This window comes from Pseudopipra pipra, chromosome 29, assembly GCF_036250125.1.
Source record: "Pseudopipra pipra isolate bDixPip1 chromosome 29, bDixPip1.hap1, whole genome shotgun sequence".
Classification (NCBI taxonomy): Eukaryota; Metazoa; Chordata; class Aves; order Passeriformes; family Pipridae; genus Pseudopipra; species Pseudopipra pipra.
Window position 1 is genome coordinate 1,287,613 of NC_087577.1, and position 15,476 is coordinate 1,303,088.

At 65.2% G+C, this 15,476-nt stretch overlaps 5 protein-coding genes across 5 annotated transcripts in view; 4 read left to right on the forward strand and 1 right to left on the reverse strand.

The window, feature by feature from the left end:
• The window catches only part of LOC135403926 (collagen alpha-1(III) chain-like), a 2,525-nt gene extending 1,698 nt beyond the window's left edge, over nt 1-827 (forward strand). The window contains exon 3 of the mRNA XM_064638355.1: nt 322-827. Coding sequence (XP_064494425.1) covers nt 322-827 — 506 coding nt within the window. The remainder of the gene's footprint in view (nt 1-321) is intronic.
• TMOD4 (tropomodulin 4) overlaps nt 1-8,674 on the forward strand; it is a 9,277-nt gene extending 603 nt beyond the window's left edge. The window contains exons 2-10 of the mRNA XM_064638265.1: nt 1,017-1,141; nt 1,225-1,381; nt 3,434-3,556; nt 4,084-4,173; nt 4,895-5,025; nt 5,638-5,745; nt 6,774-6,917; nt 7,624-7,768; nt 8,590-8,674. Coding sequence (XP_064494335.1) covers nt 1,019-1,141; nt 1,225-1,381; nt 3,434-3,556; nt 4,084-4,173; nt 4,895-5,025; nt 5,638-5,745; nt 6,774-6,917; nt 7,624-7,768; nt 8,590-8,612 — 1,044 coding nt within the window. The 5' untranslated portion in view covers nt 1,017-1,018 and the 3' untranslated portion in view covers nt 8,613-8,674. The remainder of the gene's footprint in view (nt 1-1,016; nt 1,142-1,224; nt 1,382-3,433; nt 3,557-4,083; nt 4,174-4,894; nt 5,026-5,637; nt 5,746-6,773; nt 6,918-7,623; nt 7,769-8,589) is intronic.
• Nucleotides 1-15,476, forward strand: part of LOC135403842 (GON-4-like protein) — a 94,232-nt gene that overhangs the window by 1,202 nt on the left and 77,554 nt on the right. The gene's annotated exons all lie outside the window — the stretch shown is intronic.
• SCNM1 (sodium channel modifier 1) lies at nt 8,646-12,823 on the reverse strand. Its single transcript, XM_064638285.1, has 8 exons — nt 12,773-12,823; nt 12,283-12,347; nt 12,081-12,175; nt 11,287-11,372; nt 11,107-11,201; nt 10,360-10,496; nt 9,904-10,006; nt 8,646-8,985 (listed from the first exon to the last, which is right to left on the reverse strand). The coding sequence occupies exons 1-8, from the start codon at nt 12,821-12,823 to the stop codon at nt 8,886-8,888; spliced, it is 732 nt and encodes a 243-aa protein (XP_064494355.1). The 3' UTR covers nt 8,646-8,885.
• LYSMD1 (LysM domain containing 1) lies at nt 12,822-15,470 on the forward strand. The gene is made up of 3 exons (XM_064638268.1): nt 12,822-13,220; nt 13,714-13,967; nt 15,248-15,470. Exons 1-3 carry the CDS (start codon nt 12,822-12,824, stop codon nt 15,390-15,392), a joined length of 798 nt encoding a protein of 265 aa, XP_064494338.1. The 3' UTR covers nt 15,393-15,470.

Here is a 15,476-nt window from a genome sequence, read left to right on the forward strand (position 1 = left end):
CCAAATCCCGGTTCTGGGGGGCACGGTGTTCCCACTGGGATCCGGGATTTGGGGGGGATTGGGGCCGTAGGGAGCAGCGTTTTCCCGGGGGAGCTCCCACCCTGCAGCCCCCCCCTCGGGGATTTTTGGGGTGGCACCTTGGGGCACCCCCCAGTTCCCAAATCCCAAATCCCAGTTCTGGAGGGCACGGTGTTCCCACCGGGATATGGGATTTGGGGGGTTTGGGGCTGTAGGGAGCAGCGTTTTCCTGGGGGAGCTCCCACCCTGCAGCTCGGGGCCACCTCAGGGATTTTTGGGGTGGCACCTTGGGGCGCCCCCCAGTTCCCAAATCCCAAATCCCGGTTCTGGAGGGCACGGCGTTCCCATTGGGATGTGGGATTTGGGGGGGATTTGGGCTGCATTCCCAGGATCTCCCAGCCGGTGGGATCACTCAGGAGGGGTCCTGGCCCCCCCCCCACCCCGGGCTCACCTTCGGGGGGGGTTTGGGGCAGCACTTGGGACCCCCCTTTCCCAACCCAAATCCCAAATCCCACATCCCAAATCCCACACCATCCCAGTTCTTGGGGTCACCTGCAGCAGATTTGGCACCCGGGGGGGGCTGGGCCCTCCCAGGTGTGTCCCCTCTGATTTTGGTGGTGGGGGGGGGTCACACCCCCCTCAATTTGGGTCCTTTTTTGGGGGGGCACAATCCCGGCGTTGAGGATTCACATCCTCGGCCTTTCCCTCTCCTGCTTCCCGGGGATTTCGGGGATGGGGAGGGGGGCTGGAGGGGGAATCCAGGTGGTGCTGGTTTGGGAAAGGGGGGAGGGGGTTTCGGGGTCCCTTGAGAGGGGGTGGGACTCAATTTTCCCCGAGCAAATCCCCCCCAGACCCCCCATCCGGGCCCCCCCAATCCAGCGGGGACCCAATTCCAGGAGGGTGGTGGCACACGGGAGGGTCACCGGGAGGGGAGGGGGCGTCCCCACGGCACAGGGGGGTCCCCCCAACCCCTTAACCCCCCGTTGTGCCCCCCCCAGCCATGACGTCGTACCGGGAGGAGCTGGAGAAGTACCGGGACATCGATGAGGACAAAATCCTGCAGGAATTGTCCCCCGAGGAACTGGCCCAGCTGGACATGGAGCTGATGGAGATGGACCCCGAGGTGGGCTCGGGGACAGCTCGGGGGCGACCCTGGGGACACCGGGGACCCCCGTGGGTGACACAGGTGTGTCCCCCCCTCTCCAGAACGTGATGCTGCCGGCGGGGCTCCGGCAGCGGGACCAGACCCAGAAGAGCCCCACGGGCCCCCTGGATCGGGAGGCGCTGCTGCAGCACCTGGAAAAGCAGGCGCTGGAAGCCGAGGAGCGCCAGGACCTGGTGCCCTTCACCGGCGAGAAGAAAGGTGTGGGGACCCCCGGGGGACACGGGGGGGGACACGGGGGGGACACGGGGAGGGGGGGACGGTGGCAGGGACAGGGGGGTCGGGTATATTTAGCTCGGCCTGGCCGGCGGGGTCGGGTGTCCCGGGCGAGCTGGGCCCCCGCCAGCCCCGGGCAATGTCACCCCCCTGTGCCAGCCCCGGGCACGGCCCCCCCTCTGGCAATGTCACCCCCCTGAAATGTCACCCCCTGAAATGTCACTACCTGGCAATGGCACCCCCCCCAAGGTGGTCACCTGCAGCAGTGCCACCCCCTGGCAGTGTCACCCCCCAAGGTGGTCACCCCCTGAAATGTCTCTTCTGGCAATGTCACCCCCTGAAATGTCACTACCTGGCAACATCACCCCCCTGGATGGTCACACCCTGAAATGTCACTCCCTGACAATGCCACCCCTCAAGGTGGTCACCCCCTGAAATGCCACCCCCTGAAATGTCACTCCCTGGCAATGCAACCCCCCCAAAATTGTCACCTGCAGCAATGCCACTCCCTGGTGATGTCACTCCCCCAGATGGTCACCCCCTGAAATGTCACTCCCTGGCAATGCCATCCCCCCCAAGGTGGTCACCTGCAGCAATGCCACCCCCTGGCGATGTCACCCCCCCCCCCAAGGTGGTCACCTTGGTCACCTGCAGCAATGCCACCCCCTGGATGGTCACCCCCTGAAATTCCTGACAATGCCACCCCCCAAGGTGGTCACCTGCAGCAACGTCACCCCCTGAAATGCCACCCCCTGGCGATGTCCCCCCCTCCCCATGGCGATGTCCCCCTCCCAGTGCCACCCCCAGAGAGGCCACCCCAGCCATGCCACCCTGTGGCAATGCCACCTGCAGCATCCAGGGCATCCCCCGGCAACGTCACCCCCCCGTGGGGCCACCCCCTTCCATGTGCCTCCCAGCAAGGCCACCCTGGGCAGTGTCACCCCGGGCAGTGTCACCTCCTGGCACAGTCCCCCCACCCTGGGCCAGGTCCCCTCCCGGTGGTGGCCACGTCCCCACGAGCCCCATCAGCCACCACGTTGGTGTCCCCGGCCACTGTGACCCTGTCCCTGTGCCACCATCCCTGGGGTGACCCTGTCCCTGTGCCACCATCCCTGGGGTGACCCTGTCCCTGTGCCACCATTCCCAGCGTGACCCTGTCCCTGTGCCACCATCCCTGGGGTGACCCTGTCCCTGTGCCACCGTGCTCGGTGTCCCCGTGTCCCAGTGCTGCCATTCCCAGTGTCCCTGCCCAGCGTTCCCATGTCCCTGCACCATTCCCAGTGTGACTCTGTCCCTGTGCCACCATTCCCAGTGTCCCTCCTGGTGTCACAATGTCTGTGTCCCTGTGCCACCATTCCCAGTGTGACCCTGTCCCCATTCCCAGTGTCCCCGTGTCCCCATTCCCAGTGTCACCGTGTCCAGGGAAGCCGTTTCTCTGCCCATTCCCAATGTCCCCATGTCCCCATTCCCGGTGTCCCCATTCCCGGTGCCCCCATGTCCCCATTCCCAGTGTCCCCATGTCCCCATCCCTGGTGTCCCCATGTCCCCATCCCCGGTGTCCCCGTGTCCCTGTCCCCAATGTCCCCGTGTCCCTGTCCCCAATGTCCCTGTGTCCCCATTCCCAGTGTCCCTGTGTCCCCATTCCCGGTGTCCCCGTGTCCCCATTCCCTGTGTCCCTGTCCCCAGTGTCCCCGTGTCCCCATTCCCAATGTCCCCATTCCCAGTGTCCCCGTGTCCCCATCCCCGGTGTCCCCGTGTCCCCATTCCCAGTGTCCTTGTGTCCCCATCCCCGGTGTCCCCGTGTCCCCATTCCCAATGTCCCCATGTCCCCATCCCCGGTGTCCCCGTGTCCCCATCCCCGGTGTCCCCGTGTTCCCATCCCCGGTGTCCCTGTGTCCCCATTCCCGGTGTCCCTGTGTCCCCATTCCCAATGTCCCCATGTCCCCATCCCCGGTGTCCCCGTGTCCCCATTCCCGGTGTCCCCGTGTCTCCATCCCCGGTGTCCCCGTGTCCCCATTCCCGGTGTCCCGTGCCCAGGGAAGCCGTTCGTGCCCAAGAACCCGACGCGGGAGATCCCTCGGGAGGAGCAGATCACGCTGGAGCCGGAGCTGGAGGAGGCCTTGGCCAACGCCACCGAGGCCGAGATGTGCGACATCGCCGGTGGGTCCGGGACAGGGATGGGCCTTGGATGGGGGTGTCCCCTCAGCCATCCTGGCATGGCCCGAGGGGACAGGGGTGTCCTGGTAACCCCCTGACCCCCCATGTCCCCCCACAGCCATCCTGGGCATGGCCCAAGGGCACAGGGGTGTCCTGGTCACCCCCCTGACCCCCTGTGTCACCCCACAGCCATCCTGGGCATGGCCCGAGGGGACAGGGGTGTCCCAAGGGCAGAGGAGTGTCCTGGTCACCCCCTGACCCCCCATGTCCCCCCCCACAGCCATCCTGGGCATGTCTCGAGGGGACAGGGGTGTCCCCGAGGGGACAGGGATGTCCTGGTCACCCCCCTGACCCCCCCATGTCGCCCCACAGCCATCCTGGGCATGGCCCAAGGACACAGCAGTGTCCTGGTGACCCCCCTGACCCCCCATGTCCCCCCAGCCATCCTGGTCATGGTCCGAGGGGACAGGGGTGTCCCAAGGGGACAGGGGTGTCCTGGTCAACCCCTGACCCCCCGTGTCCCCCCCCAGCCATCCTGGGCATGTACACCCTGATGAGCAACAAGCAGTACTACGATGCCATCTGCAGCGGGAACATCTCCAACACCGAGGGCATCAACAGTGAGTGACACGGGGACACGGGACACGCCCCGGGACACGGACACACCCCCGGGACAGGGGACACACCCCCGGGACAGGAGACACACCCACCAGGACAGGGGACAGACCCCGGGACAGGGGACAGACCCCCGGGACAGGGGACACGGGGAGGAGCCCCCAGGACATGGAAAACTGGGTCCCCGGGGCTGCCCGGGCGGGATTTGGGGTCCAAACCCCCTCTGGGATTCCTGTGACCCCGCACATGCGTGTCCCCATCCCATATGTGTCACACGTGTCCCTGTCCTGTCACACGTGTCCCTGTCCCCTGTATCCCCATGTGTGTCACACACGTCCCCGTCCCTGTCCCCTCGTATCCCCCCGTGTGTCCCCACCCCTGTCCCTGTCCCTGTGTCCCCACCCGTCCCTATCCCCCTCCCCGTGTCCCCCCGTGTGTCCCCACCCCTGTCCCTGTCCCCGTGTCCCCACCCCTGTCCCTGTCCCTGTGTGTCCCCGTGTCCCCACTCCCACTCCTGTCCCTGTCCCCCGTGTCCCCCCGTGTTTCCCACTCCTGTCCCTGTCCCCGTGCCCCCACTCCTGTCCCTGTCCCCGTGTCCCCCCACCCCTGTCCCTGTCCCTGTCCCCGTGTCCCCACCACTGTCCCTGTCCCCCGTGTCCCTCCGTGTGTCCCCACCCCTGTCCCTGTCCCCGTGCCCCCACCCCTGTCCCTGTCCCCGTGTCCCAGGCGTGGTCAAACCCGACTCGTACAAGCCGGTGCCGGACGAGCCCCCGAACCCCACAAACGTGGAGGAGACGCTGCAGCGGATCCGGGACAACGACCCGGCCCTGGAGGACGTCAACCTCAACAACATCAAGGTCAGGGACCCACGGTGTCCCCAGCGTGTCCCCAGGGTGACCCTGGCATGTCCCCAAGGGAGTCCTCCCTCTCCCAGGGTGTCCCCATGGGCTTGTCCCCTGTCCTGGTGTGTCCCCGAGGTGTTTGTCTCCCTCCCTGAGTGCCTCTAGGACACCCCCGGGTGCTGCTGCTCATCTGGGGACACCCCTGTCCCTTTGGTGACATCCCACACCCCCTGGGTGACATCCCACACCCCCTGGGTGACACTGCCACCCCCCCAGGTGACACTGCCACCCCCCTGGGTGACACCCCGCACCCTTTCGGGGACATCCCTTGGAGCCACCTCCACCCCCTTGGAGCCACCTCCACCCCCTGGGGACACCCTGGGGACACCCCTGTCCCTTTGGTGACATCCCACACCCCCTGGGTGACACTGCCACCCCCCTGGGTGTCACTGCCACCCCCCTGGGTGACACCCCGCACCCTTTCGGGGACATCCCTTGGAGCCACCTCCACCCCCCCTGGGGACACCTCCACCCCCGGGGACACCCCGGGGACACCCTGGGGGCACCCTGGTGGCCTGCTGGGGCTGTCCCCCTGCCCCGGGTGACCCCCGGGTGTCCCCTCCCCAGGACATTCCCATCCCCACGCTCAAGGCCATCTGCGAGGCCATGAAAACCAACACCCACGTCAAGAGGCTCAGCCTGGTGGCCACCAGGAGCAACGACCCCGTGGCCCACGTGAGTGTCCCCAAATGTCCCCTCATGGCTGGGGACAGTCCCTGCCTCACCCCCGTGTCCTCAAATGTCCCCTCATGGGCTGGGGACAGTCCCTGCCTCACCCTGCCTTGTCCCCAAATGTCCCCTCACGGGCTGGGGACAGTCCCTGCCTCACCCTGCCTTGTCCCCAAATGTCCCCCCAGGGGCTGGGGACAGTCCCTGCCTCACCCCCCTTGTCCCCAAATATCCCCACACGGGCTGGGGACAGTCCCTGCCTCACCCCCCTTGTCCCCAAATATCCCCACACGGGCTGGGGACAGTCCCTGCCTCACCCCCCGTGTCCCCAAATGTCCCCTCACGGGCTGGGGACAGTCCCTGCCTCACCCCCCTTGTCCTCAAATATCCCCACACAGGTTGGGGACAGTCCCTGCCTCACCCCCCATGTCCCCAAATGTCCCCACACGGGTTGGGGACAGTCCCCTGCCTCACCCCCCTTGTCCCCAAATGTCCCCCCAGGGGCTGGGGACAATCCCTGCCTCCCCCTCCTTGTCCCCAAATGTCCCCACAAGGGTCGGGCCAGTCCCTGCTTCATCCTCCCGACTCCCCAAATGTCCCCCCAGGGGCTGGGGACAGTCCCTGCCTCACCCCCCTTGTCCCCAAATGTCCCCACACGGGCTGGGGACAGTCCCTGCCTCACCCCCTTGTCCCCAAATGTCCCCACACAGGTTGGGGACAGTCCCGGCCCCACATTCCACCCCCAAGCACCGGCAAACCCAGGGGTTGGAATCCCAAATCCCAGCCCTGTGTTCCCAGAAGTCCCTGGATGTGTCGGGGACAGTCCCAGCCCCGTGTCCCCGTGTCCCCAAAGGTCCCAGGACACGCTGGGGACATTCCCTGCCCCGCCACCCACCAAACCCGGATGTCGCTGCCTCTCCCACCGTCCCCTGCAGCCGGGACACGGCCAGGGATGTCCCCACCCCTGAGGTGACACTGAGGTGACACTGAGGTGCCCCCGAGGTGCCCCCGAGGTGACCCCGAGGTCCCCCCAGGCGGTGGCCGAGATGCTGATGGAGAACAAGACCCTGCAGAGCCTCAACCTCGAGTCCAACTTCATCACGAGCGCGGGGATGAGGAGCATCATCCAGGCCGTGCCCCACAGCCCCGCCCTGGCCGAGCTCCGCGTGGACAACCAGGTGGGCACGGGGACACCCCCTGTAATGTCACCCCCTGCAATGTCACCCCCGGCGGTGTCACCCCCGGCAGTGTCACCCCCTGAAACATCACCCCCTGCAATGTCACCCCCTGTAATGTCACCTGAAACGTGGAGATGGAGTTGGGGGACAGGGGAAGGACAGGGGGACACAGTAGAGGTGACAGGGGTGTCCCTGGGGGACAGGGGTGACAGGAGTGTCCCTGATGTCCCCGTGCTGCAGTGCCAGCGCCTGGGAGACACAGTGGAGATGGAGATGGGGGACAGGGGAGGGACAGGTGGATGGGGAGGTGACAGGGGTGTCCCTGGGGGACAGGGGAGGGGACAGGGGTGTCCCTGGAGGACAGAGGAGGGGACAGGGGTGTCCCTGGGGGACAGGGGAGGTGACAGGGCTATCCCCGTTTCCCCACACACACACAGTGCCAGCGCTGGGGGACACGGTGGAGATGGAGATGGGGGACAGGGGAGGTACAGGGTGACAGGGGAGGTGACAGGGCTGTCCCTGGGGGACAGGGGAGGTGACAGGGCTGTCCCCGCTGTCCCCCCCCCGCAGTGCCAGCGCCTGGGGGACACGGCGGAGATGGAGATGGGGGACAGGGGAGGGGACAGAGGGACAGGGGAGGTGACAGGGCTGTCCCTGGAGGACAGGGGAGGTGACAGGGCTGTCCCTGATGTGTCCCCCCCCGCAGTGCCAGCGCCTGGGGGACACGGCGGAGATGGAGATGGCGGCGATGCTGGAGCGCTGCCCCTCCGTGCTGCGCTTCGGGTACCACTTCACCCAGCAGGGCCCCCGCGCCCGCGCCGCCAGCGCCATCACCAGGAACAACGAGCTCCGTGAGCGGGAAAACCGGGAATGCCGCGGGAAAACCGGGAATGCGGGCGGGGCGAGGGGCGGGGAGAGAGATCGGACCCGACCCACCCCTTAAATCCCGGGAATTGAGGGGGGGGAGTCACAGGGACCGGGAGGGAGGTCCGGGATGACCTCCAGGAATGTCCCCCGTCCGGGTAGGAATTGGGAGGGAAATCCCGGGAACTGGGGGGGGAAAGGGAATCCCGGGAATTGGGGGGGAATCCCAGGAATTGGGGGGGAAATCCCGGGAAATCAGGGGGGGGGGGAAAAAGGGAATCCCGGGAATTGGTGGAGAGTCCTAGGGATTGGGGGGGTGGGGGAAGGGAATCCCAGGAATTGGGGGGGAATCCCGGGAACTGGGGAGGGAAAGGGAATGCCAGGAATAGGGGCAGGAATTAGGGGGCAATCTCAGGGACTGGAGGGGGGGAAAGGGCATCCCAGGAATAGGTGGAGAGTCCCAGGGATTGGAGGGGAAAGGGAATCCCAGGAACTGGTGGGAAGTCTCAGGGATTGGGGGGGAATCCCAGGAATTGGTGGGGGAATCCCAGGGATTGGAGAGGAATATCAGGAATTGGTGGAGAGTCCCAGGGATTGGGGGGAAGGGGGGCCCAGACCTGATCCCCCCCCAATACAAAGAGATTCAGGGGTGCCCGAGTCCCCTCCAGGCAGGAATTGTGGGGGGAGGAATCCCGAGAATTCCCAGACCTGACCCCCTCTCCCTGAGTCCCCTCCAGGCAGGAATTGTGGGGGGAGGAATCCCAGGAATTCCCAGACCTGACCCCCCCCCACTTTTCTCTCCCCCCAGGCCGGAAGCAGAAGAAAACCTAAACCAACCCCCCAGGAACGGGAGATCTCTGGGAATGCTGGAAATAAAGCTGGAAAGACACGGATTTGAGACCCCCTTTGGGGCAGGATTGTGCCACACGGGATTTTTGGGATCGGGGGCGTTCGGATCCGGGGAATTGGGCACGGGGGGAGCGACACCCCCCAAAAAGGCACCAGGTGGAGGCAGGAAAACCCCGGGATCCCCCAGATCCCCCTTTTCCCACAGCTCCAGGTGTCCAGGCCTGGATTCCCGGGGGGATTTGGGGCCAGGGAGGGTCACGTCGGTGGCAGCGCCGGGGGCTCGTCCTCGTCCGAGTCGAACTCGGCGTTCCCGTCCTTGACCCACTTCCCGCAGGGATCCTGGATCCACCCGGAGCTGGGGACGAGGGACCAGTCAGGGGGGCTTGGCTGAGGGAATTTAGGCTCAGTTTGGGCTCAGTTAGGCTCGGTTTGGGCTCGTTTCAGGCTCACTTTGGGGCTCAGGCTTGGTCTAGGCTCAGTTTTGGCTCAGTTTGGGCTCATTTTGGGCTTGTTTGGGGCTCAGGCTTAGTTTAGGCTCAGTTTGGACTCAGTTTTGGGCTCACTTTGGGGTTCAGTTAGGCTCGGTTTGGGCTCAGCTTGGGCTCGTTTTGGGGTTAGTTTGGGGCTCACTTTGGGGGTCGTTTAGGCTCAGTTTTGGCTCATTTTGGGCTCACATTGGGGCTCAGTTTGGGGCACAATTTGGGCTCAGTTTGGGGCTCAGGCTCGGTTTAGGCTCAGTTTGGGCTCAGTTTGGGCTTGTTTGGGGCACATTTTGTGCTCAGTTTGGGGCTCAGGCTCGGTTTAGGCTCAGTTTGGGCTCGGTTTGGGCTCAGTTTGGGGCTCACTTTGGGCTCACTCTGGGCTCGTTTAGGCTCGGTTTAGGCTCGGTTTGGGCTCATTTAGGCTCGGTTTGAGTTCATTTAGGCTCGGTTTGGGCTCATTTAGGCTCGGTTTGAGTTCATTTAGGCTCGGTTTGGGCTCATTTAGGCTCGGTTTGGGCTCATTTAGGCTCGGTTTGGGCTCATTTAGGCTCACTTTGGGCTCGGTTTGGGCTCATTTAGGCCCAGTTTGGGCTCATTTAGGCTCGGTTTGGGCTCATTTAGGCTCACTTTGGGCTCGGTTTGGGCTCATTTAGGCCCAGTTTGGGCTCATTTAGGCTCGGTTTGGGCTCATTTAGGCTCGGTTTGGGCTCATTTAGGCTCGGTTTGGGCTCATTTAGGCTCACTTTGGGCTCGGTTTGGGCTCATTTAGGCCCGGTTTGGGCCCAGCTCACCTGCGCAGGTGCAGGTGGTGCTGCAGGACCCGGCGCCGCTCCGGGCTCAGCTCGTCCCACACCGAGCAGGATTTTCCTTTCCGGGTCGGAGCCTTCGGAACATCTGGGAGAGGGAACGAGGTGGGTGTGGGACCCTCTGGAATGGGATGATCCGGGATGATCCCAATTCCTGCCCCAGGAACGAGGTGGGTGTGGGACCCTCTGGAATGGGATGATCCAGGATGATCCCAATTCCTGCCCCAGGAACGAGGTGGGTGTGGGACCCTCTGGAATGGGATGATCCGGGATGATCCCGATCCTGCCCCAGGAACGAGGTGGGTGTGGGACCCTCTGGAATGGGATGATCCGGGATGATCCCAATTCCTGCCCCAGGAACGAGGTGGGTGTGGGACCCTCTGGAATGGGATGATCCGGGATGATCCCGATCCTGCCCCGGAGGTGCCCCCTGGCTCCCACCTGCCCTCCCGCTGCCGTGTTCCAGCAGCAGGGCTGGGGATCCTCGGGATTCTCCCACATCCTGGGATTCTCCCACATTCCGGAGCGGCTCCGGCACCGTCCGGGTGGTGCCGGCCCGGGAGCTGCTTCCCTGGGCCCTGGGATGGGACAGGGAATGAGGGGTGAGTCCCACAAACACCTGATGGCAGCGAGGACACGGCGATCCCAGAGCTTTCCCACCCCTCCTCATCCAAAGAATCCCTTTCCCGGGAATTCCAGAGCTTTCCCTCTCTTCCCAGTCCCTTTCCTGGGAATCTCAGAGCTTTCCCTCTCTTCCCAGTCCCTTTCCTGGGAATCCCAGAGCCCCTCCTCACCCTCCCAGTCCCTCTCCCAGTAATCCCAGAGCTTTCCCTCTCTTCCCAGTCCCTTTCCTGGGAATCCCAGAGCCCTCCCTCACCCTCCCAGTCCCTTTCCCAGTAATCCCAGAGCTTTCCCTCTCTTCCCAGTCCCTTTCCTGGGAATCCCAGAGCTTTCCCAGTAATCCCAGAGCTTTCCCTCTCTTCCCAGTCCCTTTCCCAGAAATCCCAGAGCCCCTCCTCACCCTCCCAGTCCCTTTCCTGGGAATCCCAGAGCTCTCCCAGTCCCTTTCCTGGGAATCCCAGAGCTTTCCCTCATCCCCCCAGTCCCCTCCTGGGAATCCCAGAGCTCCCCCCTGACCCTCCCAGCCCCTCTCCCGGCATTCCCAGCGCCATTCCCGGTGTTCCCGACCCTTTCCTGCGGCAGCAGCTGCTGTAGGGGGCGGATTTCAGGAGAGCGCTCCGGGCGATCCGTCGTGTCCGGGCCAGGAGCGGGGCCTGGGATCCCTGGGAACGGGAGGGAACGGGAGGGACGTGGCTCAGGGGGTGCCACGGGGGGTCCCATGGGTGGGGCAGGTGAGGCCACACCCACCTGCACACCTGGAGCCTCTCCCGGAGCCTCTGGAGCCGGAGCTGGAGCCGGGAGGGAGCGATTCCGGCCGTAGGAACGTTGGAGACCTGGAAAACAGGGATGGGATGAGGGGAGAGGGGCAGAGGGACAGGGAATGGGACAGGGAAAGGGACACAGGGACAGGGAAAGGGACACAGGGACAGGGAATGGGACAGGGAAAGGGATGTGGGGACAGGGAGACAGACACAGGGACAGGGAATGGCACAGGGAAAGGGACACAGGGACAGGGAATGGGACAGGGAAAGGGATGTGGGGACAAGGAAAGGGACACGGGAACAGGGAATGGGACAGGGAAAGGGACATGGGGATGAGGAAAGGGACACAGGGACAGGGAAAGGGACACAGGGACAGGGAATGGGACAGGGAAAGGGATGTGGGGACAAGGAAAGGGACACAGGGACAGGGAGAGGGAACAGGACATGGGGACAGGGAAAGGGGAGAAGGAAGGGGACATGGGGACAGGGAAGGAGACACGTGGACAGAGGGACAGAAAAGGGGAAACAGGACAGGGAAGGGCACCCGGGGACAGGGAAGGGGATGTGGGAAGAGGGAACAGGGGGAGAGGGGATGGGAAAAGTGACAGGGAAGGGGACACAGGGACAGCGAAGAGGAGAAAGAAGGAGACACGGAGAGAAGGAAGGGGACTCGGGGACAGGGAAAGGGACACAGTAGGGAACTCAGGGAGAGGGAAGGGACATGGGGACAGAGAAGGGGGCATGGAAGGGGCCCCAGTGCCCACCCCCAGCCCCACTCACTGTGCAGGTGCCTCCTGCCCGCCCTGTGCACGGCCAGGGCCTCCAGAGTGTCACACACGGGGCGGTGGGGACACACGGCACAGGCGAACCTGGCAGCGGGGACACGCGGGGACACCGTGGGGACACCGTGGGGACACCGCCGAGGTCCCCTCGAGGCCCCTCCACCCCCCCCAGCCCAAGGCGGGGGTCCCTCACCTCCGCGCTCCGCAGCAGCACCGCCTCGTCCTCGGGGATGGAATTTGCCAATAGGTCGGAGACCCGGCGTTTCTGGGGGGCACAGGGGGCGTCAACTGAGGGGTCACATCCCCCAAAGCCCTCCTCCCGGCCTCAGTTTGTGCCAAAATGTGTCCTCATCCCTGTCCCCAGCCCCGAGCACAGGGACCGTCAGAGCCCTGGGGACCCCCCGTGAGGAGTTTGGGGGGGGATTTAGGGGCAGGGGGGTCCAAGGGAAGGGCGGGGAGATTCAGGGAAGGTCTTAGGGTCGCCAGGGGGAGGTTCAGGGAAGGGCTGAGGGGACCCGGGAGGGTTCGGGAAGGGTTAGGGGGGGTTCCAGGGAAGAGCTGAGAGGTCTCGGGGGCGCTCAGGCCGCAATACGGGGGCCACAACCCCGGAGGTTGTGCGGGGCGGCCAAGTCTGGCCCCAGGCGCTCTGGGGGACCCTGAGAGCGGTCCGGGGGGGGTTCCCAGCCTCACCTGCAACGCCCCGAGCGGCCCCGGATCGTCCCCATCGCGCTTGAAGGACATGGCGGCTCCGCGGTCACCATGGCAACCGCGCCCCACTTCCGGGTTCCTTCCTCCCAGGCGGCTGTGCGCGAGGGGCAGCGACCAATCAGAGAGAGCGCCGGGCGCCGCCCGCAGCATGGTGGGAGTTGTAGTTCTTCCGCAGCGCGCCGCGCATGGGGGTGAAGGCGGAGGGTGCCCGTTCAGGACTACAACCCCAGCAGGCCCCCCGGCGGCGCGGCGGGGCCCGGGGCTGAGGGAGCGGCGGGGCCGGGCCGCGACCCCCCCCGAGGGACCCGCGGGCCGGGCCCCCCCCCCCCGGGCCATGGCGGGGAGCGGCGGGGCCGGGGCGGCCCCCCGGGAGCACCGCCTGCAGCCCGGGGACACCCTGCAGGGGCTGGCGCTGCGCTACGGGGTCACGGTGAGCGGGCCGGGGGGACACGGGGGACGGGGGGAGCAGCGGGGAGGGACCGCTCGGGGTGTCCCCGCGGGCCACGGGGGCCAGCGCGGGGCCGGTTCTTTTCCGTCCCTCACTCATCCCTGTCCTGCCCCCCGTCCCTACTCTATCCTCATCCCATCCCTGTCCTTATCCCATCCCTGTCCGTGTCCCCACCCCTGTCCTTATCCCATCCCTGTCCCTGTGCCCATCCCTGTCCTGGTCCCCGTCCCTGTCTCATCCCGTCCCTGTCCTGCCCCTTATCCAATTCCGGTCCCCATCCCGGTCCTGACTCCCGTCCCTGTCCCCATCCCATCCACATCTCCATCCTCATCCCATTTCTGTCTTTGTCCCTGTCCTGACCTTTATCTTGTCCCCACCCCATCCCTGTCCCTATCCTGGTCCCAATCCCACCCCATCCCATCCCTGTCCCTATCCCAATCCCAATCCCATCCCATCCCATCCCTCTCCTGGCCAGATGGAGCAGATCCAACGTGCCAACCGCCTCTACACGTCGGACACCATCTTCCTGAAGCCCACCCTGCTCATCCCGGCGGGATCCCAGTCCCAGCCCCTCCAGGGGGACAAGCCCCAGGACATTCCCGACCCCCCGGAGCCCCCGGTCCCATCCCGGCACGACCTGTCGGCCACGGAATTCCTGCGGCACCTGGACACCGAGATCGGCCGCTCCAAGGCGGCCGCGGCGCAGCAGATCCGGCACCGGCGCTCCGGGTGAGCCCCGGCCCAAATCTGGGATGGGTGGGGGCTGGAATAAGGACTGGGATGGGCTGGGGTGGGATGGGATGGGATGGAGCACAGATGGGATGGGCTGGGGGCTGGAATAAGGACAGGGATGGGCTGGGGTGGGATGGGATGGGATGGGGGCTGGAATAAGGACAGGGATGGGCTGGGGTGGGATGGGATGGGATGGGGGCTGGAATAAGGACAGGGATGGGCTGGGGTGGGATGGGATGGGGGCTGGAATAAGGACAGGAGTGGGATGGGGTGGGATGGGATGGGGGCTGGAATAAGGACAGGAGTGGGATGGGGTGGGATGGGATGGAGCACAGATGGGATGGGGGCTGGAATAAGGACAGGGATGGGCTGGGGTGGGATGGGATGGGATGGGGGCTGGAATAAGGACAGGGATGGGCTGGGGTGGGATGGGATGGAGCACAGATGGGCTGGGGGCTGGAATAAGGACAGGGGTGGGCTGGGGTGGGATGGGATGGAGCACAGATGGGCTGGGGGCTGGAATAAGGACAGGGGTGGGCTGGGGTGGGATGGGATGGGGACTGGAATAAGGACAGGGATGGGGTGGGATGGGCTGGGATGGAGCACAGATGGGATGGGATGGGGACTGGAATAAGGACAGGGGTGGGCTGGGGTGGGATGGGCTGGGCTGGGATGGGATGGGGGCTGGAATAAGGACAGGGATGGGGTGGGGTGGGATGGAGCACAGATGGGATGGGATGGAGACTGGAATAAGGACAGAGATGGGATGGGGACCAGGATAGGGACAGGGATGGGATGGAGCACAGATGGGATGGGGTGGGATGGGATGGGATGACATGGAGCACGGATGGGATGGGATGGGGTGGGACAGGGATGATGACAGAACAGGGCAGGGATGGGATGAGGACAGAGATTAGGACAGGATGGGCACCAGGATGGGATGGGGACCAGGATAAGGACAGGGATGGGATGAGGAGAGAGACAAGGATGGGATGGGGACCAGGATAAGGATGGAAACAAGAACTGGGAGGGGATCAGGGTGGGGACAGGGACAAAGACAGGGATGGGATGGGATGGGATGGGATGGGATGGGATGGGATGGGACAGTGATGGGAGGCCAGGATAGAGACAGGACAGGACAGGGATGGGGTCCAGGATGGGATGGGGACAGGATAAGGGTGGGGCAGGGCCAAGGCCAGGGATGGGATGAGGATGGAGACGTGGATGGGATGGGGACAGGGATGGGGGTCCTGGGTGACACCGCTGTGTCCCCACAGCCCCGGGGATTCCGGAGCATCCCAGAGGATCCCAGAGGGTCCCTCATCCCCCCGGGAAGGGCCCCGGCTGGGCCCACGACCCCTCACCAGGACCCCCCGGGCGGCCGCGCTGCGGGACACAGAGGACGAGATCTTCACCTTGTGACACTGGGAACGCTGGGAATGGGACAGAGCTGCTCCTGGTGACACTGGGAACGCTGGGAATGGGACAGAGCTGCTCCTGGTGACA

Coding starts and splice junctions, on each gene's coding strand:
- SCNM1 (XM_064638285.1), bottom strand. CDS start 12,823: ATGTCCTTCAAGCGCGATGGGGACGATCCGGGGCCGCTCGGGGCGTTG. Junction 11,373..12,080: donor GGGCAGGAGGCACCTGCACA/GTGAGTGGGGCT, acceptor CCTGTTTTCCAG/GTCTCCAACGTTCCTACGGC. Junction 8,986..9,903: donor CACCACCTGCACCTGCGCAG/GTGAGCTGGGCC, acceptor CCTCGTCCCCAG/CTCCGGGTGGATCCAGGATC.
- LYSMD1 (XM_064638268.1), top strand. CDS start 12,822: ATGGCGGCTCCGCGGTCACCATGGCAACCGCGCCCCACTTCCGGGTTC. Junction 13,221..13,713: donor CGCTGCGCTACGGGGTCACG/GTGAGCGGGCCG, acceptor TCTCCTGGCCAG/ATGGAGCAGATCCAACGTGC. Junction 13,968..15,247: donor ATCCGGCACCGGCGCTCCGG/GTGAGCCCCGGC, acceptor GTGTCCCCACAG/CCCCGGGGATTCCGGAGCAT.